General features: G+C 59.2%; 1 protein-coding gene across 1 annotated transcript in view; it reads left to right on the top strand.

The window, feature by feature from the left end:
• HCN4 (hyperpolarization activated cyclic nucleotide gated potassium channel 4) overlaps positions 1–24231 on the top strand; it is a 44061-nt gene extending 19830 nt beyond the window's left edge. The window contains exons 2-9 of the mRNA XM_072808494.1: positions 4614–5037; positions 14096–14257; positions 16235–16453; positions 19383–19529; positions 19633–19873; positions 20097–20261; positions 20367–20818; positions 20861–24231. Coding sequence (XP_072664595.1) covers positions 4614–5037; positions 14096–14257; positions 16235–16453; positions 19383–19529; positions 19633–19873; positions 20097–20261; positions 20367–20818; positions 20861–21484 — 2434 coding nt within the window. The 3' untranslated portion in view covers positions 21485–24231. The remainder of the gene's footprint in view (positions 1–4613; positions 5038–14095; positions 14258–16234; positions 16454–19382; positions 19530–19632; positions 19874–20096; positions 20262–20366; positions 20819–20860) is intronic.
• Positions 24232–25618: the final 1387 nt, after the last annotated feature.

Below are 25618 nucleotides of genomic sequence, written 5' to 3'. Positions count from 1 at the left end.
TCAGGAGCCTTCCATTGCCTCTTCCCAAAGGTATTGGGGCCATATCTTTCCTTTCAGACCAAACCATGAAATATTCTAGGTATCAGTGTAAAAGTGCTGCTTGGCTTTTTGCCATCCCCCCATTTCTTCTGCACATGACACCTGCTCCTTCAAAGCTGCCCTATAGGCCATGCCCACCTGCTGAAGGTTCACCTGTCTGCTTGCATGGCCAGGTAGGAAGTAAGGTCCAGGATTAAGGGAGGACAGGTCTGGGGTCCTGGGGCTGAAACTAGGGTGAGGTGTCTTTGCTGGCCAGGATTTCCTTTTAGCTTAGAGGACACTGGGATAGGGGAGGGTTGTCTGGCTTTGGAGAGAACAAGGCCTGTCATTCAGGCATGTGCCAACGCCAGCATGGCTGAGTCTGGCTGTCCCTTGCTTCCCTGCCAGGACCTGCCACCCGCCACCATGGATGCACACCCTGGATTGTGGGGGTTAGCCATGAATGATTCTAGGGCAGCGAGGTGCTGCGGGAAGGTGGTGCATCCAGCTTGAGGTTTTGGAAATGTTACTATTCCCTCCTCCATGGACCTGAGTTTGTACCTCCCTTTTACAGGATGGCGCAACTGTGCCCGACTGATCGCTTATGACTGGGATGCTTTTAATATTTGAAAGGTGTGCTACTTCCCCCACCTAGCAAGTACCTCAGAAGGCTCCAGCATCAGGAGGATGGGTCCCCTCCAAACCTCTTCACAACTCTCTCTTCTCCTCTCTCTTTTTAAAATTTTATGATTGAACTAGAGGTGACATACAATGTTATATTACTTTCAGGTGTAGAACATAGTGATTCAACAGTTCTATACATTATTCAGTGCTCACCACTATAAGTGTAGTCACCATCTGGCACTATCTCCCTCTCCTCTCTTGTCTACAAGAGAGGACTACACCCGCTGTGATAGGCTACCTCCCCAGTGTGATGCAGAGGTGCCAGTAAGGCTGGTCTCCCTCACTGCATCCCAATGAGGTGCCTAAAATCCTAAGTGGTCAGGCTCTCAAGTGTCCCAGACCTCTCGGAATCTCGTTCTGTCCCTCACTAGCTGTGCGATCTTGAGTAGATACTTCTCTCTGAGTCTCGGTGTCATCATCCGCAAAATAGCAGCCACCTCAGTGCTGGTACAGGGATTCAGTTAAGAAAGCTCAAAGCAAGTGCTTGATACGTGTGAAATGTTTTGGAGTCTTTATGAATTCAGTCACCAAGAAGCCCCCCTAATAAAAAAGCTCAGAGACATTATGGAATCACTTGAGATGCTTCTGATCACTGGGGTTGGCAAGAAGAGGGGCCCAGGGGCTGAAGATGCTGTGCGGAGGCTGCTGCCAAGATCCCCTGGCTGAGCAGCCCAATGGGACTGGCCGAGTGCCGGGAGCTGTCCGTGGTGCTGAACCCCCAACCCCTGGCCTGCTTTAGAAAATCTGTGCAGCTGTCTTGCAAGAGTAAGGAGAGGTAGTCTCCAGGGCCAAGGGCAGCTCCCAAAGCCCAGCTCCTCCAGGAGCACTTTTTGGCCTCACCCTTCTGGCCAATGGGACCACACCTCAGATGGCTGGGCTGCTGCCTAGGATGGTTTCTTACATCGTTGCCCAACTTGTCTTCTAAGTCTTATCTTCTGACGGGACCATGAGCTCCCTGAGGTCAGGACATCAGTTTGCTGAGTTAGCCTGGTTCTGTTGTCTGTTCACAGAATCCTTGACTTCCACCACTGGACTCTCTCAGGACCATTATAAGTTTCCTTCCACCACCACCACCACCACCACCCCCGCCCCCAGCAGATGCTTTGTTTTGACTCTTCTTGGACGTTTTCATTTTCCTCCCTCACCTTTTTCCTGTGAATAAGGTCTTGAATCCTTATTGACTCATTTAATAACATAGATAGGCATAGGTCAGAGCATTTTACAAATATCAATTCATGTCATTCTTATAACAGTATAAATTAGGTACTGATTTTTTTTTAAGGGTTTATTTATTCATGAGAGACACAGAGAAAGAGGCAGAGACGGAGGCAGAGGGAGAAGCAGGTTCCCTGTGGGGAGCCTGGTGTGGGACTCGATCCCAGGACCCTGGTATCACTACTTGAGCTGAAGGCAGATGCTCAACTGCTGAGCCACCCAGGCATCCCAAGTTAGGTACTGTTATTTTCCTCAGTGAGCAGACAAGGAAACTGAGGCATGGAGAGATTAAAAGCCTTGCTAGTAAATGATGGAACCGAGAATTGAACCCAGGTTGGCTGGCTCTGAAGGCCTTTCTTCCCATCATATTATGCTGCCTTTTGGGTAGCTGTGTGATGCTCCAGGATAGTGGTTTGTGGGGAGGAGTGCTCCAGCATTCTGACCCTAGCCCAGATCAGGCACCAGAAATATGCCTTAGCATCTGGAAACTCACGATTGAAATAATTAGTCAGAATGCAAGGAAATGGTTGTTTTTGCCTCATGTAATTTGGTTTTTTGAAGACCACTAAATGCAAACATTCTCCTGTTAATTACTGTCTCAAATTTGGTCTGTAATTGAGGGAACTAGAGCTGGGGAAAGTGTAGAAACCCGCTGGAGTGGCAGGCCTGCCCAAGTCAGCATTCTCAGCCGCCTTGCTCCTGCTCTGTTAATTTTAGAAACTCCTCTAGCCTGGGTGTATTATTAGCTTTATGTACAGAGGTCCATGAGGCCCTCAGTAGCCTCTCGATGCCAGTTTTGTTTTGGTTTTCCCAAGAGATTAAATGAAAAGGCACAGTGACCATGTGTATATAGGGGTGTTTGCACACTCTGTGTGTGAATGGGGATACCTGTTTGTGCTTCTAATGAGTGTCTGCAGCTGTCTTTGAGTGACGTGCATGAGGCTGTGTAGAGAGTGTACACAGCTCAGGAACACCCCATTGAAGCTGAAACCATTCTGCTGGGGCCCACGCGTCATTAGCAGGGTGTGCGGTATTCTGTGTGTGGGGTGTGATGGCCAGGGTGGGTTCTTGGGTCTTAGGTTGGGTTCTCCCAGATGGCATAGAGGCTCGGAGCTGGAGGAAGGGTGGTGGGTTGCAGGTCAGGGAAGGAGCTGAAGTTGACCTTTTGGCAACAGCCTTAGAATGAGAAGCCTGGGAGGCTCTGACTTGAGGCCCTGAATGGCTTGGTTTTCAAAGGAGCTGTCCAAAGCTGCCCTTCCAGAAGCTGCCCTTTCCCTGAGCTGTGTGATGTGGGACGGCTGTCTCATCCACTTTCAGTGAAGCAGACCCTGCCCTCTCCTTGACTCATAGCACCATTTTGAACCTGGCAAAGACAGCAATTTGCTGTGAAGTGATTTTTTTCAAACCTGGAACTCCTCTGGCAGGTTTTGGAGAGGGACTCTCTGAAGACTTGGGGGAGGCTGGTCTTTTTGTCTCCTACTCCCTCCTGGCTTTCTTGCAGTCGAAAATTAAAGATGGCTGAAAGGTTATTTCTCTTGGGAGAGAACATGCTTACTTCTGCCTGACTTAACAATACCTTTATCTGTCATTTTGTAACTGTCTAAATTAATAGCAGAGGGGAAATAGCTATGCAGTGCAGGTTTTAGATCTTGGGGCCAGCCCTGGGGTGGCTGGTACTCGGGCAGGGTCCCTGGGATTGATTGGTCATACCTTCTAGACATGGGGTCTGTGCCTGCGTGTGCTGTGTGCACACTCCAGAGGGGCCCCTGCTAGTCCAGGTGGCTTCACCCTGGAGCCCTTCCCACCTCCCTCAGGAAACCCTTGCAATTGGTTTGACACCTTAGGAGAAATGATACTGTAAACCCCCACTGATCTCACTCCATTGCATTGAGTGGCACCTTACTGGTGCCTGAAATCCCCTCATTAACACTTCATGCCCTTGAAGATCTCACTGTCCTTCTCCAAACCTGTGTTAGAATGTAAACCTCTGGGAGAGGGAGATGGCCAGACATTTTCTGACTATAGGGGCTAGACTAAAGGGAGAGCCCCAGAAAGCCTGTGTGGGTGAGGGCCAGATCAGAATTATGGGACAGAGTGTTTAGACTCCCCCCTCATTGCACAGTGAGGAAACTGAGGCCCAGAGCATGGAGGGTCCCTGCTTAATGTCACACAACATGACTGTGACAGAGCTGGGGCTAGATCCCAGGCATCCTGCCACCCAGGTACCTGCTGTGTGTCTGGACTTCCCCTGCTCTCTGGTCACAGGCTGTAGCATGTGACCTGCCAGCCTGTCTCAGGCCATAGCTGACCCTCAGGGAGGATGGAGCAGCTTGGCCTAAGGCTGGGGTATTGTGGGGCGAACTGCTCCTACTGCTGAAACAGCTTCACACTTGTCTCTGGACATCATTGGTTTGCTTCTCAGCCTGACTCCCACTGGGAGGTGGGGCTGGGAGTGGAAGGCCTGTCACTGGGGAGCAGACAGAGGGACAGGCAGGGGGCATCCTTAGGGAAAGGGGAGCCTTTCTCTGCCAATCTCTATATCTTGCCTGTGGTACCCCTGTGCCTATCTCACGCAGTCACTTAGAACCTTCTGAGACTTCATTCTTCCACATGTGCTCTCCCTTGGAGTTTTCTCCCATGGTCTGTAACTCATTCTTTCTGTCTTCCTGGAGACTGACCCCTGTGTCTCTGGGCAGATTTTACTGGGACCTGACCATGCTGCTGCTGATGGTTGGAAACCTAATCATCATTCCCGTGGGCATCACCTTCTTCAAGGATGAGAACACCACACCCTGGATTGTCTTCAATGTGGTGTCGGACACATTCTTCCTCATCGACTTGGTCCTCAACTTCCGCACAGGGATTGTGGTGGAGGACAACACAGAGATCATCCTGGACCCGCAGCGGATTAAGATGAAGTACCTCAAGAGCTGGTTTGTGGTGGATTTCATCTCCTCTATCCCTGTGGACTACATTTTCCTCATCGTGGAAACACGCATCGACTCAGAAGTCTATAAGACTGCCCGGGCCTTGCGCATCGTCCGCTTCACCAAGATCCTCAGCCTCCTGCGCCTCTTGCGTCTCTCTCGCCTCATTCGATATATTCACCAGTGGGAAGAGGTGAGTGGTAAGACCCAAACCTCTCAGAGGATGGGGTATTTTTCCCACAGGGGGAGTGAAGGGCCAGCAGGTAGTCTCAGATAGTTGGATTTGGGCTGTCGGATCATAGCAGGCACATCTGCTCCAAAAGGGCAAATATTAGTAATTTCTTGACTTCTTATCGTGTGCTCGATACTATGAAAATTACTTTACAGGCAGTATCCCATTTAAGTCTCTGACAACTGTAGAGGTACTCACTTTTTACGTAAGGAAACCAAGAGACTGGAAGTTTAAGGGATTTGTATGAGGTCACAGAATCAGTAATTGGTGAACCCGGATGCCAGAGCCTGCACTGTTAACCACTGGACAATATTGTAGAGAACGTAAACTCATGAGGCTGTAGGGGCCAGGCAGGGAACATAAATGGGTGAAAGGGGCCAGTGGGAGGCAGTACGGAGTATGGTGAGACTGGGGATAACTGAAGAATACACCTCCATCTGCCTCTACTCCACTGTAGCCACTTGTTGCCAAGAGAGAATAGGCCCAGGGTTTCAAGATCTACAGACTGATCATGAGAAGCAGAAATCTGGGTTTTTGTGAATTTTGTTGGCAACATTCTTAGGTGTCCTGGGGGTTCTTCTGGAGCAGACCCTGAGGTGAGGATCTGCATCAAAGTGGCTTTTTCCCCCAGTGGGGCTGAGGCAGGGAGCATTCCCAAGAATAATCTGGTAGGGGGCTGGGGAAGAGGGACAGAGGGTGGAAGGAAGGAAGCCAAATAAAGGTGACACCAAGGAAAGTCCCGTGGGGAGCTCTGGGAACACTGTGCATCACACCTTGGAGTTGTCCCAGTCAGGGCAAGGAGTTGGAATTTTTATATCCCCTTACACGGCAGCCATTGGTTCAGGGCACTTCCCGCCCTTGGTGCTAGGCAGGCAAAGAGCAGCCTGGAGTGGGTCTCTGACAAAGAGCCATAGTGGCTAGCTGGCGGGAGTGAAAAGCCCACATGCGAGGAGCCTGGAGTCATGTGCACAAGAACCGTAAAGGGATCCTAGGGGCTGTGGGCAGAGTCCTGGCTACAGAAACTAAATAAAAAATTGTAAAGGAACTGGGTGGGCCAACACTGTTTGGAACAAACCTAACTCAGCCATGGGCTGAATGCAGTCCTCTGTGGGAGGAAGAGAGGAGGACTGTGGGCTGGAGTTTGTAAAACAGCAGGTGACTGTGCCAGCGCTTCTGTCTGCATCTGCCACTGTCCAACTTATGCCTTTTGGCAGTGGCAGCAGGCTGGCCAGCCTGGAGATGCCAGCGTGGGGGTAGGTATACGCTGTGAGGCTGCCCACCTTGGGGTGCAGAGCGGGCTGGAGCCTGGGGAAGGTTCTGCAGAGGCACGTTTCTTGCCATGGCTTACTGCCGGTCTGCTGGTCTTCAGGACCCCTGCGCTTGGTTGGATGGAAGTTCCCATGCTCAGGACATAAGGCCCCCACCCCAGCAGCAGCTTGGGCCCTCACAGTAGCACCCGTGGCTGATGGTCGAGGCACTGGCAGATTGAGGTCAGAGGGAGCAGGAACGTACACCTGTGCTGCGAAAGTGCCTACACCAGCCTGGCAGTGTCACTCTGTGGCAGAAACTCTCTTTGCGTAGGAGAATTTGCATTATTCCTGCTGACAGAAGAGGGGCAATGACTTGCCCAAGGTCATGTGGCAGGCATCTGGCCGAGCTGGAGCTGGAGCTCAGCCCAGTTAGCTCTCCTGACTCCCAGCAATGAGGAGTGGAAGCAGTGGAAGGTCTGGGGGCTCTAGCAAGGGTTACACATGTGAGGCCTGAATTAGAATCCTGGCTCTGTCTAGCAGGGTGACCTTGGTGCCAGCTTGCCTCCCTGAGCCTCAGTCTCTCATCTGCAAAGTGGTATAATCCTCACTGGATTGTTGGAAGGATTAAATGAGATGATGTTTTGTTTTGTTTTTTAAAGATTTTATTTTTTTATTCATGAGACAGGGAGAGAGGCAGAGACACAAGGAGAGGGAGAAGCAGGCTCCATGCAGGGAGCCTGATGCAGGACTCAATCCCAGGACCCCGGGATCATGCCCTGGCCTGAAGGCAGACGCTCAACCACTGAGCCACCCAGGTGCCCCGAGATGATGTTTATAAAATGCTTAGCATAAAATTTTTAAAAAAGATTTTATTTATTTATTCATGAGAGACACAGACAGAGAGAGAGGCAGAGACACAGACACGGGCAGAAGCAGGCTCCATGCAGGGAGCCCGATACAGGACTCGATCTCGGGTCTCCAGGATCATACCCCAGGCTGAAGGTGGTGCCAAACCACTGGGCCATCGGGGCTGCCCGCCCCCCAAAAAGATAAATAAAATAAAATAAAATAAAATGCTTCGCGGGAAGCCTAGTGGATGGTCTGATAAATGCCCCTCCCTGGTCATTTGTCTGAGTAACCCTCCATACCTCTATGGGAGGGCTTACGTTTCTCAAGTACTTTTTTTTCCCTTAAAGACATATTTCCTTATTTTAGAGAGAGAGAGAGGAGAGAGAGAAAGAGAGCACGAGCAGGGCGGACAGAGGAAGATGGAAAGAGAATCCCAAGCAGACCCCACACTGAGTGCAGAGCCCAATGTGGGGCTCGATCTCATGACCTTGAGATCATGACCTGAGCTGAAACCAAGAGTTGGATGTTTAACTGACCACGCCACCCAGGCGCCCCTCAAATACTTTTTACCCTTTGTTTTATTGGCTCCTCACACCTAGCTGGCAAGGCGAAGCAGGCAGGATTGATTATTCCTGTTTGTCAGTGAGGAACAGGGGCAGAAAGTCGGGCTGGCCCAGCGGTAGGATTTTGGAACTGGGCCTCCTGATTCTGGGTTCCCTGCACTTCCTGCATTCTTAGGTCGCCTGAAAGCAGGATGCCAGTGATTTTGTCATCTGTCCCTCTGTTAGGGAAGACTCCCAGCTGCGCTTGGGACGGCAGGCAGTGGGGCAGGCAGCGGAGCGGGCCGAGGGGTGGGGCAGTTCTGCGTGATGGGTCGGACGTGTGGTACCTCTGGGACCTCCAGGTGCAAAGAGATAGATGTTGGCTTGGGGATCTGAGCTCAGACCTGAGAGGGGAGAGTGTTGGGGTGGGGCTGGGGGCCGGGGGCCCCCCTGAGTGGCTGCAGAGGAAGAATGGAGGCATATTTCCTAGAATGTCCGGACAAGTAGTCTCTTGGTTTCTGTCCCAAGTCGAACTACAGTGGCCTGGAGGTTGGACCCTAGAGACCTCCAGGTAGACCTCCAGACCATGTTGGGTCCCTCAGTCCCCAAGGCCACCCCCCAGCCTTCAATTTGTCTTAAACATACAGCTAGACTATCATCAAAAGCAGTGAAGTAGCCACTCTTGACCTTCTGTGGCATTGGTTCAAGTCTCCAGGCTCCAGCCCCCCGGGAGCCACCCATGCTCCTTCCTTACGCCTGGGCCCTGGGGGCCATGGTATTTGGGGAGAGTTGGCAGATGGCAGAGAAACCATGTCCCCGCACCATGCATCGCGGGAGCTCGGTCCGGAGCTTCTGTCCCCACCGCCTCCTTGGCCTGGCTCCCCGCTGGGCTCTCCAGAACTGGATAGGCAGGCCTCGCCGTGGCTCTTCCCCGGGGTAGACAGAGGCCCCAGGAGGCCTAGGTCAGAGCTCTGAACTGGACATTGGTACTCAGTCTCGAGGGCAGGGACGGAGATCCCAGGAGGCCAAATAGATGACTCCCCGCCGCCTCTGCACACACCCTTATCTGGCCACCAGCGGGGAGGAAGTTGCTTTGAGCTGGCTTCTGCAGGACACCACCCAGCCAGGGGCTCCCACTGGACCCCCGGGATTGGATTGGGCTTCCCCAGCTGGCCCCGGGAACCCTGTCTCCACATAGCCTGCCCTAGGCCTGGGGCTTCTCGCCTCAGCTTGGCCTGAGATAGTAGTGGGGGGACCCCAGAAGTCCCAGGTCTTCGTGAGATTCAGGAGAGGAGGTATCCAGTAGAGAAAAGCCTGCTCTCTCTCCTCTAACTCCCTGTGTGAATCTCTTTCCTTTTGGGGACCTCGGTTTTCCTGACTGCGCTCTGATGTTCTGGGGTCGGGGCTTGGTCCCCGCCCTGGCCTCCCCTGGCAGGGACCACGTTAGCTGACCCTGAGGACACTGTCGTGGCCCTGGGTGGCCCTGGTGAAGCCGTGGAGATGCCAGACTGCCTCGCCCAGCCCAGCCCCTGGCCAGAGAGTCCTCAAGCGTCTCGGGAGTCAGGAGAGGCGGAGGGTCTCGGGCAGGTTGCAAGCCAGCCTCTGCCTCCATCCCGGGCGATCTAGGTCAGCTTCCTCTTCCCAAGCTTCTCCCAGCCAAGCCTCTTCCCTCCCTGGGAGGTGTGAGCTTGTTACAGGCACAGAGGCTATTGTTAGAAACCGTGGTCGCCGCCCCCCCACCCTCCGGATGTTCCCCAGCAGGCCCAGCACCCCAGCGACCCATCCCAGAATCCTCTTTCCCTCGCAGCCGAGAGCCGGGGGAGGAGGGCTGGAGAGAGGAGGCTGCGCCTGGCCTAGCCTCCCGAGGAGTCTCCTCTTCCACGGACTTCGATTTTTCTTTCTCGCTCAGAATTGAGGAGTGCTCTTAAGGGTAGGGGTTGGCACTCTATAGGCCCCAGGAGGGGACCCAGGGTGACCTTCAGCTGGGCCACCTCCAGGCTGTCCCCAGGACACTCGGGCACCAGCCGTCCTCTCTGGCCTGGGATCGCTGACCCCAGGGTGGCCACTGGTCCCTCCGACGCAGGGAGAAGTTGGTCTTTTCCCTGAGGAGAATATGAGTCTCCCTGGGAGGGAACTCAACCCTGCCCTGAGCAGAAGCCTTGGCGGAAACTCCAGTTTCTGGTCTCTCCCCAGGACTGAGAAACCAACTCTTTGTTTGAAGGCTGGGGAAGAGAGGGAAGGAGAGGAACCAGCATGCATTGAGTACCTACTGTGTACCAGCTGTGGACATCATCTCTCCTGATCCCCAAGACAGCCCCGGGAGCTGGCAGTTACTGGTCCATTACACAGATGAGCAAACAGGCTCAGAGCAGAGAAGGCGCTTGGCCGAGCTGGAGGACATGTCGCTCTGTCTCCGCACGGTGGCCGGCAAGCTCCGGAGCCTCCCCCGAGGGCCATGTGGGGACAGAGGGCCAGCCGCCCAGGCTGCCCGCCCAGCGAGCCTTGCAGGGCCTGGAAATGAAGGTACTCAACCCCCACAGTCAGAACCAACATCGTAAAAGGGGGTTTTAATGAAGTATAAAGAGCAAGACAAATATTTGTGCAGCGCAGCTGACTTGCGGGTGGCCTGCGGCCCCAGCCCACAGCGGGGACACACAAGTGGTTAGCCGCCTCTCCCAGCAACTGCCAGACTCACTCTCAGCAACCACACCTGGGTGCCGTCGTGTTGGGGCCAGAGTGCGTGTGCGTGTCTGCCCCGCCCGGGTTACCCTCCTAGCCTGGATGGATGTGCCCCCCACTCCACCAACCCTTGGCAGGAAGTTCAGATTTTGCCACGTAGGTGCCTTTGGCTTTGCACGGAGAGCTATCCAGAGTGCCCCTCCCGCCGCCCCAGAGTCCCACCCCACACCCCTCCCCACCCCCATCAGGCCCCCCTCCAGCTTCCTCAGCCCAACACCGAGCTCCACCACCGCTACCGCCACCACCACCACCACCACCATCACCACCATCACCACCACCACCACCATCACCGCCACCACCATCACCACCACCACCACCATCACCACCACCATCACCACCACCGCCATGCAGGACCCGTGAGTCCATGCCCACCTGCAGGCAAAGGCCCCTTTCCTTCCCGTGAAGGCAGAGGTAGGGTCCCCCGTAGGCTGCACCTGCCCAGAGCCTTTTCCAAACACCACCATATACACTCGTGGCGGCCCTGATTACCATCATCCCCATCACTGTCATCGTCACCTTCCCCTTTACCTCTGTCTCTGAGCACTTCTTGGTTCCTGAGACCCTACCATGTGGTCTGCTTTGTTCATTGCTGAGGTCCTGATAAAGGCAGACTAGACAAGTACCTGATCCTGGAGGAACAAATCACATAGGTGATACCCAAAGAAAAGAAGGTATTGCATAGGGCAGCCCGGTGGCTCAGCGGTTTAGCACCCCGTTGGTCCAGGGCCTGATCCTGGAGACCCGGGATCGAGTCCCACGTTGGGCTCCCTGCATGGAGCCTGCTTCTGCCTCTACCTGTGTCTCTGCCTCTCTCTCTCTCTCTCTCTCTCTCTGTGTCTCTCATAAGTAAATAAATCTTTATTTTTTTTTATTTTTTTATTTTTTTAAAGTAAATAAATCTTTAAAAGAGGGGAAAAAAAAGGTTTTGCATAAAAATATACCAACCCACTACTTGTGTCTCTCAGGCCGGGAGTGGCTCATGCAGAAGAGCAGTTTCCGTGAGCTGCCCCAGTCTGGGACGCTTTCTGACGGGGTCCGCGGCTCCTTCAGCTCCGGCACCATGTTATGTGGCATATACTGCAGAGGAGGACGCTGCACCATACCCTGTGCCCTAGACACCATACATACGGTGCAGCTGGGGCTGTTAGAACAGAGAACTTGCAGACCCGAGGGCTTACACTATAATCATTTGCTTCTCATGGTTCTAGAGGCTGGAAGGACAAATCGGGGCGCCAACATGGTCGGTTTCTGCCTAAGGCCCTTGCCCTCCTTGTTGCGTCCACACATGGCGGACAGAGATCCTCCTTCTCATGTCTCTTCTTCTGAGGGCACTGACCTCATTCATGGGGGCTCCACCCCAATGACCTAATCACCCCCAAAGGCCCCAGCTCCTATTGCCATCAGTGGGGGTTTGGGCTTCAACATATGGCTTTTGAGGGACACAAACCTCCAGTTTGCAGCAGCTGGGAAATGAAGGAGCTTCGTAATAATGACCCACCGCACGGTGTTGTGTTCAGGGCCCAGAGGACTTTCTCAGCCAGTTTAATTTCTCCAGCAACCTTGAGAGAGGGGGGGCAGATGTGTAGCTCGTCTTAACCGAGGGAAGGCTGAGATCTGGTGGGATGGGAGGGCGGGTGCTGGTCATCTCCGACACTGGATGCGCCCATGTCACTTGCCTTCCCCATCCTCCACGTCCGGGGAGAGACTTTGAAAGGTTAGTGGCTGGCCCAAGGTCCCAGGGCTGTTGTGCTCACTTCAGACCTCCCGTCAGAGCCGCACGGGGTGGGGTGCTGGGCTCAGGAGCTGCTGGGGGTGGTGGGGAGAGGCTGAGGAGCTTCCGGGCTCAAGGTCCAGGCCCCAGGTCAAGGCCGGCAGCGACGGTGGCCAGAGGCACGGGTGTCACGCTCAGGCACGTGCGGCCTTCTAGACGCAGGCCCCGGTCCCGCACCGCCCTGCCCGGTCTGCGGTGCCCGCCACTGCTTACGTGTATCAGTCTGCTGGGCGCGCGAATGCTGGGCACCGCGGCTAGCCCTGGGGCCTGTGTGGCCTGCGATCCCAGACACATCCCTCGGCCACTTTGGGTTAGAGTCCTTTCATCTGCAAAACAGAGCTCCTGGGCCCGTCTCATCGTCTGCAGGCAGCCCTGGGTCAGATAGGCCTCTTCCACTGCCACCGTGGTGGCGCCCAGTTCCTCCTCCGAGCCGTGCTGACAGTATTTTCAGCAAAGGGTCGTCGTGAGTTTACATGAGGATGACTGTGGGACCGCATGCCCCGCATGACTGGGATGTGGTGTTACTGTCCCCCTGTCACTGGGGCCGTGGGGGTGATGGAGCTCCATCCTCCATGAACCTTAGGGTCTGCTTCATCCTGAAAAGACTCCACAGCCTTTGGGCTGGAACATCCAGGGTCATGCTACTAAGGGGACCGCAGGTGGGCACGGCCCCGGAGGTGGTCGACCAGTAGTATTCATGTTTGACTCCTCAGAACCTGGACCCATACCAAGCCCCCTTGTTGAAGGGGAAACAAGTCACTGGCATCAGAATATCCTGCCACCCACCAGAGTCCACCCCATCCTGCCTCCAGGGTCTCCTAGGCCAGAGGCAAGGCCAGAGCTTCCAGAGGCCTCCCTCTAGACCTCCTCCCCTCTCTGTCCCCTCACTGCCCTGTCAGCATGGCGACCCCTGCCCACCCTGGACCAAGCAGCAGCTGTGGCAGGAGGGCCTTGGGGCAGGGATGCTGGGTATGCCCACCCCACCCCCTCCCCACAAACTTCGGGGCCTCACTAGGAGCCACAGCAGTGGGCACACTCGGGTGGCACTGGGCTGGGGTTGAGGGGGTGGAATGTTGTTAAATGATACTGGAGAGCATTACTACTACTACATATTAACTAGTCATAAAGATTAATTATTAATAACAGCTCATTAATTAATAATGGTGTGCAATTTATGGAACATGTCTATAGCCAGGGCCGGGCACTTTATATGTATAATTTAATCCTTTTGACAATCCATTCAGGTAAGAATTTTTATTGCCATTTTCCAGATGAGCCACGTAATCAGAGAGATTCAGGGACTTTCTCAAGATCGCACAGCTAGGAACTGGGTGGAAGTGGGCCTGGGATCAAGGTCCGTGTGAGCCCAGGGGACCCCGTGTGTCCAGGCTGCTTAGCCCCCCGCTGCTGCTAGGTCCTTGGTGTCCAGTGGCAGATTTGGGGAGACACAGTGCCCCTGGCCTGATGACAGACTGTGGTCCCCCGAGGAGCCCCACGCTGGCTGACTTTCTCCCTGTCGTCCTCCCGGCCAGGCCAGCTGATGAAGCAGCGTCTCTGCCCACTTCAGGGCTGTAGGGGGGATGTCCTCCCTTCAAGCATCAGGCCTGAATGGATGGCTGGACTTCCGGGGAGGCCCCCACACCCGCAGGAAGCCCTGGAGGTGTCCCCCTGGGGCCCTACGGCCTGCTGCGAGCTTCTTCCAACCTCCCGCCCTGGCCACCTGCACCTGCCCAGCCCCAGGCCGGTGCCCGCCAAGCAGGCGTGGGGCAGTGCCCCGGGCAGCTGCAGGCTGGGCAGGAGCGGCCACCCCCTTTCCCGGCGGGCCGGCCAGCCACCTACGAGGTCCATTTCTTTCCCTGTGCCCCCAGATCTTCCACATGACCTACGACCTGGCCAGCGCTGTGGTGCGCATCGTGAACCTCATCGGCATGATGCTCCTGCTCTGCCACTGGGACGGCTGCCTGCAGTTCCTGGTGCCCATGCTGCAGGACTTCCCCGACGACTGCTGGGTGTCCATCAACAACATGGTGGTGAGCGCCCAGCTCGGGCCTCCCTTGGGGCGTCGGGGGGTGAGAGCACCAATGGGCAGCGTAGGTCCACAGCACAGGTCTACACCTGAGCCCCGGCACATGGGGTCCTGAGGTGCCAGCACGGTGGCCAAGGCCCACGGCTCCAGCCAGTGCAGGCCCATCACCCCCACCCTGCGCCTCCCTCCAGCCCCCTGGCGCGGGCCCCGACTCCCCTCAAGGAAGTGAAGACCTGCTGGTTCTCACTGTATCAAGTGTGGCAAAGCTGGGCTGGGGGTTGCCATCCTCCCTCTGTCCCCCAGAGGCCCGACCAACCCTAAAAGCTGAGCCCGAGAAAAGGGAAAGTGGGGAGGGGCACCGTAGGCGGCTTGTGGCGGGCTTCTGAGTGGGGGGGCTCCCTCCCCGGCCCTCCCCCCAACCCCACCCCCTAGGCCCCCACAGGTGGGGGCCTGAGCCTCCAGGAGGGAAGATGGAATGGGGGCCGGGAAGCCATCACGCAGAGCCCCCCACCCCACGCCTCCCACGTGCAGAGTGGGCACCAGGCGGGGCGAGGACCCCCTGGACCCGTGAACAACCCCCCCCAGCTTTGGGAGGCCCGCCTCCCTCCTCCTCCCACCCTGTCCTGTGGTTCACCTGAGGGCCAATCCCCGGAGCCCCAGGGGAGGAGGAGCCAGCTTTGAAAGAGGTGAAGGGACCTGAGGCCTCTTTCAGCATCAACTAGGCCTTGACCAAACAGCCTTTTGATGAGCTAAGTGTAAATGAATCGGCCAGATGGATTGAATATCCGGTCCCCCGAGGCTCAGCAGGAAGCCCCCCCTGCCCCCCATGCCAAGCCCTGACTAGAGGCAGCTGCAGCCACCCTGGGTCCCCAGGCTGGGAGCTGAGGCAGGCACCCCAGGATCAGCCCCGCTGACCTCCCAACCGGGTCTGGACCGAGAGCCACCAGACCGGCTCTGCTTGTCTAGGACCACCTGAGTGGCCTTGACTGTGGCTCACAGCTCCTGTGCCTTGCCCCAGGTGCTAGCAACAGCCTGGGAACCGTGGAAGGGTTTGGGGCCCCGCGCCCCGGTTCTTTGGGTCCTGAGCTAGGTCATGCACAGAGTTGCTCATCCATCCCCTATGTGAACAGGGAGGCACAGGGGAGGTAGCAGATGCTGGGGTTCATCTGGCAGCTTCCTCTTTTGGGACAGTTTCCTCTGTGTGAGGGTGACAGGCCCACACATGCACTAAATTCAGGAGATGGCCTTCTGCGCCCAGCTTTCCCACGCGGAGGCTTCCTTGAGACACTGGCTGGCTTTGGAGACAAAAATAGCCGGGAGCCTCGCTCACTCCCTTCCTCCCTCCTCCTGCCCTCAAGCATTGTCTGTTCCAGACAGTCCATCTCCTGGCAGGGGGGAGGATAACTAGCGGCCTCAGCCCTGAACCCATTCCGGCAGGGCTCACCCAGGAGGTGAGTTAGCTCTGCAGCGCTCAAACTTTGCTCGCCCAAAATGAGGACAGTGTTTTTGGCTCAGTCTGCCAGAGCTTGTCCCCCCCGGGAAGGCATATCTGGTTTTGTAATTGAGGTCAGTGGGGAAATGGGCTTCACTTGGCAGTAGTTTGGTGGTGGTGGGGGGGGGTGGGGATGGAGCTATTTTCAGCAAGTAGAGGACAGCAGGGTGGCTCAGCCTGGGGCCTTTGGCGGCCTCGGGGCTCCAGGCTGCTCCCTGAGGACTGAAAAGTCGGAGGGGGGTGAGGCTGGCTCCTGTCCCTTTGCTGGGGCTTCTAGTCTGATCCTGTCCCCCATAGCAAGAGAAAGGCCTCAGTCGGGGGTTCACTGTCCCTGCACGTCGCCAGTGCGGGCTCCTGCCCCTCACCCAAGGCTTCCAGCCAACAGCAAGGTTGGAAGCCCTCCCTGGGCTCAGCCACTGGGAAAGAGTTAGGTTGAGGGGTGGGAGGGGACAGGGACCTTCTAGCTACCCACCCACAATCTGTCCACAGAACAACTCCTGGGGAAAGCAGTATTCCTATGCCCTCTTCAAGGCCATGAGCCACATGCTGTGCATCGGGTATGGACGGCAGGCACCCGTGGGCATGTCAGACGTCTGGCTCACCATGCTCAGCATGATTGTGGGCGCCACCTGCTACGCCATGTTCATCGGCCACGCCACCGCCCTCATCCAGTCCCTGGACTCGTCTCGGCGCCAGTACCAGGAGAAGGTAGGGCAGAAAGCTGTGCTCCGTCCTGGGAGCCTTAGGAGAGCACCTGACCCGTGGTCCCCAGGGGGCCCAGGCTGGCAGCCAGCGGGTCCCCGACGCCAGGCCCCCGACGTGTCCTGCCATCTACCCTCATCTGGCTTGGGCCGTTCTCTTTGCTGTTGTCCACCTCTTTTTCCTGGACAGATTCCTAAAGCAAACAAACGCCCACCTTGTTCATGATTGCTGAACCCATGGCTCAGCCCATAAACTGAAGTTCACCGGTGCCCTCCGCTGTGCCAAAGCCCATAGATCCTTTGGGGTCCTCATCTTGCGCAGCGTCTCGGTGGTATTTGCCAGTTAGCACTCCCATCTTGGCTTTGCTCTTGGTTCCTGTAACTGCACACCCTCCCGCTCTGGCTGGTCTCGGCGGCGTGTCCTCTCAGTCGTCACACGTTGGGTCCCTGGTGGCTCAAGCCTTGCTCTCCGCTCCTCCATGCCTTCTGCCCTCGGAGGCGCTATGCTCTGTGGGCAGCTCCGCGCAGTGGGGCCCAGGGGCCTAATCGGCTGTCCATGGAGCATGGGCATGTTACTGCATATCTCTGCCCCAGGTGCCCATCTGTAAGAGGGAGACAGGAGAAGGGCTCCTGTCGTGGGGCTTATGCGGAGTAATACATGCCAACCTGTAAGACAGCACAGAGCAGGCTAGTCGATATTTATTGGCTAAGTGGGCTCCATCTGCCACCTTCCACTCCTTTCTCTGTGTGGCAGATAGAGCAGAGATTTAAAAAATGTAGAGCTGGTCATATCCTCCTGCTTAAAACTCATCCGGGTCTCCAGGTTACTCGTAGACGCAGAGCAACTCCGAGGTGTGGTTCCTCAGCCTGACATTTAAGGGGCATAATCTGGCCCCTGCGCTTCCCATGACCACATCATGCCCTGGGCCCCACAGCCCTCTATTCCAGCCTGGCCAGCGCCCTCCCCCGCCCCCGCCCCGGGCACGGCCTCCTGCAAGGCCTTGGCACAGACACTAGCCTGGAACTCTCCTCTCGCCTTTTCACCTGACCACTTCTCCACCTCTCAGCCTGCACTTGACCTTGGTGGGCCTTCTGTGACCCCATCAGCTCCCCCATCATGTGACCTCTAATTCCCCTTCACCACACTTTGTCCTCCTGATGGATTTAATTCATGGTGTGGTCCTTGTGTAGTGTCCATCTTTCCTGTCCAGGCCGTGGCTCTGTGAGGGCAGGACCCAGGTGTCCATTGAATTCCCAGTGTCCGGCACATAGCGGGGCTCGGCGTGTATTGATTAACTGGCTGCCTGCCTGCCCCGGGTGCCCTCCCTTGGTGGGGTGACCGAGACATGGATGCCCGGGTGCCACGCTGCCAAAAGGAAAGCTCAGGAGAGCCTGCAGAGCCAGGGCAGGGTGGGAGGGGCAGTTTGGGGCAGCAGAGGAAGGAGATAGAATTCTAGGCAGGCATCATGAGGAGCATGAACAAAGGTATGCAGACAGGTAGGAAAGAAATCAGCCTGATGAGAACAAGGGGTCCTGGAAAGGGGACGGTGAGAAGGCGTCAGGTCGTTCCAGCCATTGCTCAGTACAGGGCCTGGTGAGGGATCAACGTGGGCCAGCATCAGGGCCCAGCCTGTGACCGGGTCAGGACTCCGTGTGTGACCCGGGTGGGGTCTCAGTCCGGGATGACGGTCAGGGATAGTTTAGAAAAAAAGCACCAGGGTTCACTCGAGGGCAGAGTCAAGCTGCTTGGGGCTCTCCATTCGAGGGGTGTCTTTATTCTGTTCCTTAGCTAATGGCTCTCCAATCTGAGTCCCCCATAAATCTCTCTGAGATGAATTCCCTCCCACTGGTCTCTACTCGTCCTTGCCTGAACCACGTCAACAAGCTTGCTCTCCGGCCGGGTCTCCAGACCCTGCCTCCCCACCACTGTGCCTTCTCCCCTGGCACGGGAAAGCTCTAAACTATGGCTCCAGCTGTTCCGAGTCCCCTGGCCCCACAGCTGGCCAGGAAGTCCCTGTCCCCTGGGGCTGGGCACAGCCTCGAGCAGCCGGAGCCAACGTGGCCGGAAGAACGTAAGGAACTGTCATCTCCCAGCCCTCGGTTGCCTGCAGGCACCTGCAACCGGGCTTGTCCCCGCCTCTTGGGAGCACCAGTCCCCGGGAACGGGCTCCCCTCCTCTGCTTGTTCCTTGGGTACAGGAACTGCCCTTCCGTGCCAGTGAGGGAACGGTCCGGTTGTGCCTAATCTGTTTCTGCCGAGCGTGCTCCCGTGGATGCCCGCTCTGCACCCACAGTCTCAGGACGGCCGGAGCAGCACCCGCCCATCACCCCTGGATGGATAGGAGCATTTCGTATTTGCTTGGGGCCTGGGCACTTGGGCTCACCCATCTTTTATCCCCAACCTCTGATTAAGGGCCTGGCCCTCCCGTGGGCTAGAGTCACTCTGACAAAATGACGTGGAGCCGGCTGGGGCCACATTTGGATACCCAGCATCTGGCGGGTCAGGCGCTCTGACTTTAGCCTCCAGTCCCCCAACCCACTGCAGCCCAACCCTGCTGCCCATGCCAGTGTCACCTGGTGGCAAAGAGCACCTCCTGGCGCCAGTGGGGCCTCTCCGGTCCACAGCGTGACACAGAAAAGACCCGTGTGGGGAGGAAACTTGGTGGACCTCCTGGTCAGTTGGCCTGGACCCGGGCTTGGGTCAGGCCCTATTGCCCCTGGCCGTCTCCATGGCACCCAACACGCTGAAGGAGCCCCTCCCTGACCCCCAAGGCCCCGGGAGTCAGGGCCATTGCTTGGGGCACACCGACAGCACGGATCTCGGTCTCAAGGAGCCAGGGTTGGCCAGGGAGGCCCACAGGTTGGTGCCAGCTCTGGTCAGCAGCAGGGCTGGGGCCCTCCCGGGGTGACGCCCTCTCCCTGTCTCCCGTGACTCAGTACAAGCAGGTGGAGCAGTACATGTCCTTCCACAAGCTTCCGCCCGACACCCGGCAGCGCATCCACGACTACTACGAGCACCGCTACCAGGGCAAGATGTTCGACGAGGAGAGCATCCTGGGCGAGCTGAGTGAGCCACTGAGGGAGGTGAGCCGGCGGCGGCGGCGGGGGCCTGGAGGGGAGCGTCCTTCCTGCTGGGCGGCCCCCTCACCTTCTCCCTCTCTCCCTGTCCGCCCCGCCCGGGGACCAGGAGATCATCAACTTCAACTGCCGGAAGCTGGTGGCCTCCATGCCGCTCTTCGCCAACGCGGACCCGAACTTCGTGACGTCCATGCTGACCAAGCTGCGCTTCGAGGTCTTCCAGCCGGGGGATTACATCATCCGAGAGGGCACCATCGGCAAGAAGATGTACTTCATCCAGCACGGCGTGGTCAGCGTGCTCACCAAGGGCAACAAGGAGACCAAGCTGGCCGACGGCTCCTACTTCGGAGGTGAGGGGGCCGCGGGGGCCCTAGGGGAACCCGGGCTGGAGAGGCCGAGGATGACCGCCGGGGCCCTCTGCGGTGGCCGCCTGGCGCCTGGCGGGTGTCTGCGGCCCAGTGGATGGGCGCCGGGGCTGGGGGAGAGCCCGGCCCCCGCTGGGGGCACCGGCATGGCGATGGTGGGGACCAGGCCGGAGCCCGCTCGTCCTCCCCACTCCCGCTGTCCCCGCAGAGATCTGCCTGCTGACCCGGGGTCGGCGCACGGCCAGCGTCCGGGCCGACACCTACTGCCGCCTGTACTCGCTGAGCGTGGACAACTTCAACGAGGTGCTGGAGGAGTACCCCATGATGCGGCGGGCCTTCGAGACGGTGGCGCTGGACCGCCTGGACCGCATCGGTGAGGGCGGCCTCCGGGAGGCCGGGAGGCGGGGAGGCCGGGAGGCCCCCTGCACCCCGCACCCCGGTCCTCCGGCCTGAGCCCCCGCTCCCTTGTGCGGCGCAGGCAAGAAGAACTCCATCCTCCTGCACAAGGTGCAGCACGACCTCAACTCGGGCGTCTTCAACTACCAGGAGAACGAGATCATCCAGCAGATCGTGCAGCACGACCGCGAGATGGCCCACTGCGCGCACCGGGTGCAGGCCGCCGCCGCCGCCGCCGCCGCCGCGCCCCCCGCGCCCGTCATCTGGACGCCGCTCATCCAGGCGCCGCTGCAGGCGGCCGCGGCCACCACGTCGGTGGCCCTGGCGCTCACGCACCACCCCCGCCTGCCCGCCGCCGTGTTCCGCCCGCCCGCCGGCCCGCGCCACCCCCGGCGCCTGCAGTCCCTGCTCCCGGCCGCGCCCGCCGCCGCCTCGCCCGCCAGCAGCCCGTCGCAGCTGGACACGCCGTCGTCGTCGTCCCTGCACCTGCCGCCGCCGGCCGGGCCCCCGCCGCCGCCCTCGCCCGGCTCCCCGGCGCGCACGCCCCCCGCCGGCCCCGCGCGCGCCCCGCTGCAGCCCCCGCCGCCGCCCGCCGCGCGCTCCCCCGCCGCCAGCCCGGGCCAGCCCCCCGGGGACCCCGCGCCCGGCGCCCCGGAGCCGCCCCCGCGCCCCCCCGAGCGGCCCGGGCCCCCGAGAACGCTCCCGAGCGCGCCGCCCCCGCGGGCGTCCGGCTCGCACGGCTCCCTGCTGCCCCCGCCCGCGCGCAGCCCCCCGGCCCCGCAGCCCCCGCAGCGCCGCGGCACCCCGCCCCTGACCCCGGGCCGCCTCACCCGGGACCTCAGGCTCTTCTCCGCCTCGCAGCCCGCCCTGCCGCACGCCGGGGCGCAGACTCTCCGCGGGGCGTCGCCGCACTCGTCGGGGGAGTCGGTGGCCGCCTTCCCGCCCGCGCCCCGGGCGGGGGCCGGCGGGGCCGGCGGGGGCGGCGGGGGCCTGGGCCCCGCGGGGAGGCCCTGCGGGGGCGCCGGCCAGCGCGTCACTCTGCCTCGGAAGACATCCTCAGGTGCCGCGCCGCCCCCCCTCTCCTCGCTCGGCGCAAGAGCCGCCCCCCCCGGGGGCCCCCCTCTGACTGCTGCGCCCCCGAGAGATCCCGGGGCCAGGCCTGAGCCCGCGCGCTGCTCCAAACTGCCGTCCAACCTATGAGCAGGGCCCCCCTTCTCCCCTCCTGTTTTCTCTTTTTTTGTTTTTCCTTCTTCTTCTTCTTCTTCTTCTTCTCCCCAACCCCCTCCCTCCTCCTCCTCCCCCTCCTGCCTCCTTTCTTCCTTCAGGTTTAACTGTGATTATTAGGAGATATACCAATAACAATAACGATTATCATTAAAAACAACAAACAGACAAACAAACAAAACACCCCACACCAGAAAAACAAAAGACAGCAGAAAATAACCAGGTATTCTTAGAGCTATAGATTTTTGGTCACTTGCTTTTATAGACTATTTTAATACTCAGCACTAGAGGGAAGGGAGGGAGGGAAGGAGGGAGGGAGCAGGGGAGGGAGCGGGAGGGAAGCAGGCAGGGCCCAAAGGCAAAAGCCCGAAGAAGGCAGGCGGGGTCTCTCTCTGGCTGGGGTCTCTGGGGTCTCTGGGGTTGGCCGCAGGTGGGGTGGCCCACGTTTGGGGGTCTTAGAGCAGGTCTATTACTGTGTCCATCTTAGGGCTGCAGTCCCCGCCACCACCAGCCCCTTAGCTGTGAACTTGGAGCTCTGCTGGGGGGGGGGTCCTCTTGTGCCCCCACCCCCCAACCCCCGCCGGAAGGGGTTGCCCCTGGATGTGTTTCTGGGGAGCCTCAGTCACCTGAGTCCTTGAGACGAAACGGGGCCAGGGCCCTGAGAGTCTTGCATTTTTTTTTCTACTGCAAACTTAGCCAGATCCGTATATGACTATGTATATGTATATGTATGTAAGATGTGTACACGTAGAGCTGCGTAGCGCCCCTAGAGCCGTGTAGATAGCCACTGTCATGTGCGCACACTGTAACCCCGTGTTGCCAGGACACCCAGGTCACCTTACATGCAGCAGCCCGCCTTGGCCCTCGGGCTGGGCACCGCAAGGTCTGGGGGAAGTGCTCTCTCCAGTCCTCAGGGAAGAGGACCCCAGGACCCCTCAGCAGGCCCCCCCTTTCTCCGCATCTCTGGTCTCAAGTCCAGTCCTAGCCTGACCTCTCACCGCGCGGAAGCAGAAGACGCCTCCTGCCCTGAGGGGCCTCAAGCACATCCCCGTCACCTCCACGGCCCTCAGTTTCCCCGTCGGTACCGTGGGAGGTGAGGGGAACTCGTAGTTCTTGAGTCTGCTCTGTGCCAAGCACTGGTTTCGCACTTTACACACGTTGACTCCTTTAATTTCACAAAGACCACGAAGCAGGTGCTTTGATTCTCCCTGTTTCGAAGATGGGGAAAGGGAGTTTGGGGTAATTTTTCCAAAGCATGGTAACTCGGAATGGCAGAGCCAGGGCCCATCGGGGACTGAAATCTGTGCCCGCCGGAGGCTAAGCGCTGAGAGGGACGCAGTTAGGCTCCGAGCAAAGCGTGGTGGGAAGAGACCAGATTATGGAAGCAGTCAGACCTGGGTTCAAATCCCAGCCCTGCCGCTGCTTAGCCGGCTGACCTAGGGCAAGTTGGCCGGCCTTTCCGAGTCTGTTACCTCATCTGTAGAACGGGAGTCACTACGGTACCGCCTCCCAGGGACCCCCGGGGACCAGATGGGAGCAGTAGCAGGTGCGAACCGCCCAGCCTACGCCCGGCACAGGCCATCGTAGGTGCTCGAGGAATCCGGTCCTCCGGGCCTCCTCCTGTGCCCAGCCCACTGCTCCAACAGCCGAGGCGAGAGCCCAGAGCCCCTCGGCTGAGGGCCCCAGGACCTGATGGTCTCAGGACGAGGGAGGTGGCCGGGCCTCCCGAGGGGCAGGTGGCCACTGGTGGGTGTGAGCCAGGCCTCCAGCGAGCGGTGGAGAGTTAGGCCGAAAGAAGAGGAAGGAAAGAGCAGGGAGGAGGGGACCAGGCGGATATGCAGGTGCAGACTCGGGGCTTTGGGGGAGCCCCAGAGGCCTTCGAGGCAGCCTCCTAATGGACTGGCCCCCATTCTGAAGGCACCCGGAGCCGGAAGCAGGTTTAGGAGGGGCGCCGATGTGAAAGCAGCGCAGATGTCCCCCGAGGCACGCTCTCGCTCCCCACGAGGCCCTGCCAGGCCTGTTAGTGGCCTGCGTCCGCCGGTCAAGACCTGAGTAGTGGGTAGGGCTGGTCCCGCCTTGTCCACCCAGGACCCCCCCTCCACGCTCCAGCCAGAATGATGTCAGGATCAGGTTCGGTCCCGAGTTGTCCAGGGAGGTGGGGCAGGCCCGTGTCTCCACGGATGGGCCCACGGAGGGGGCGGTCATCCGGGAAGGACGGTGGTGAAGGATCCTGCGATCTTGGGGAGAGACTAAGTGCCTGGCTGGGGTCTCCAGTGGGCAGGAGAACGCCCCGTGGGCCCAGGGAGTTCTCGGGGCTGGAAGGGCTTAAGTGGCGGCCTCCACCTGCGCTCTGCACACACCCCTGCCACCCTGCCCCTCCTCAGGGAGGCAGGCCTACTCGATCCCCAAACCCATCTAGTCCTGGAGGTGGGCGGGGAGGGCACAGGAGCAGGAGTGGAGGGGACAAGGGCATGAGGCGTGAGGACCACCCCGCTTGCCATCAGGGCCTGGCCTCACTGTCCTCGACACACACGCACACACGCATTTTATAAAACCTCTGACCCAGCCCAGCTGCTCCTTGGAGCCTGGGGAAGCCAGGTCCAGGTCCGCGGGCCCGCCCGTCCCCAGTCCCCCCAAAGCGATTTTCAAATCTACCACTTTTAAAACAGAAAACGGTAAATGCACCGTGTTGTATATTTTATTTAAATAAAAAAATGCCAGCAGATGCTGTCTTCTTCCAGGGGTCAGGGTCAGGGGTCAGGGATGGGGAGCAGCCGAGAGTAAGCTGAGCGGGGTTCGCCGAGGCCCAGGAGCCAGCAGGAGCAGGGGGCAAAGGTGCCAGGGAGCGGGAGGGGGGCTGCGGATGCAGGGGTGCGTTGCTCCCCGCTGGTGGGACCTGGAGGGGGAGCGAGAGGGAGCGAGTGTCCTCTGCCAGCGGGTGGCCGGGGGAGACCCTGACCCCTGCCCGAAGTGGGGGCCCCTGAGCGGCCTCCCTGGTGCACCCTGACCGGGAGGCAGGAGAGTCCGGGGCACCCGATTGGATGGGCCCCCAGGAACCAGAGGGCGGCTGGGGAACAGAAGGTGGCTGGCCCAGGGGAGGGGTCAAGGCCAGGCCAGCGGGTTTGCAGCGGCCAGGGGTGGACCTGAGGGTGCAGGCGGGATGGGCGGCCTCACTGTCGGGGGTTCAGGGTGTCTGTGCCCTGCTGATGGGTGCGGGCGCTGGGCTGGGCCCCCAGGCCCCTGAAGCCTGCAGACGGCTGCCCCCACCCCCCGGGGGGCTCAGGGCGCCTGCAGCCCTGCGCCCCCCCTGCGGGAGGGGAGTCCTCACGGGGGCGGGGACCCCGGGCCCGGCGGTGGCTGTTTCCATGGTAACCGGCGGAGTCTGGCGGCGGGCGTCCCCATGACACCGTCCCCAGGCCGGGGGTGGGGGGCGTCCCAGCAGGGTCTCGTGCAGCACACCTGGAGAGGCGAGGCCCCCGTGGGAGCCCGCGCGGGACGGAGCACCGGGGACCTGCCCGGGGTCCGCCCCGCGGTCCGAGCGGGGGCGGCGGGAAGCCCGGGCATCCCCGAGGCCCCAGAACAGGGGCGCCCGCGGCTGTGGGCGCGCATCCCCCCGCCGCCACCGGCCCGCCCCCTCCCCGCGCCCTCCCCGCCCCACGGCCCTGACCGCGCCCGGCAAACTGGGGTGAAGTCCCTGCCTCGACTGTCTCCCCAGCGCTCCAGCGGGGTCGCCCCGCCCAGGCCCCCCCCCCCGCCCTCCCCCGGGCCCCCGGAGCGGCATCCGGCACCTGCTGCTGCGGTCACGTGCTCCCCTCTTCCCCGAGCCCCCCTGAGCACCTTTCAGGTGTGACCCTGGAGTCCGCCCCGGAGCTGCCCTCTGCGGCCTGCCCCGCCCCCCGCGATTCTGCGCCTTGAATTTTCTCTCTCTTGGGGGTAGAGATGTCATACACACACAAGATACAAGTAAACGCGTAAAACGTAATAAATAACTAAATAAGCGATTAAAAATCCGACAAGCAGCCACGTGCCCATCATTTCGGTTTTAAAAGAGCACAAGGAGGGGCGCCCGGGGGGGGGATGTGGGGGGGTGCTCAGCCGTTGAGCTTGGGC

This window comes from Canis lupus, chromosome 32, assembly GCF_048164855.1.
Source record: "Canis lupus baileyi chromosome 32, mCanLup2.hap1, whole genome shotgun sequence".
Lineage (NCBI taxonomy): Eukaryota > Metazoa > Chordata > Mammalia > Carnivora > Canidae > Canis > Canis lupus.
The sequence above is the reverse complement of the archived record's forward strand: the minus strand, read 5'-3'. Positions and strand labels throughout refer to the sequence as shown.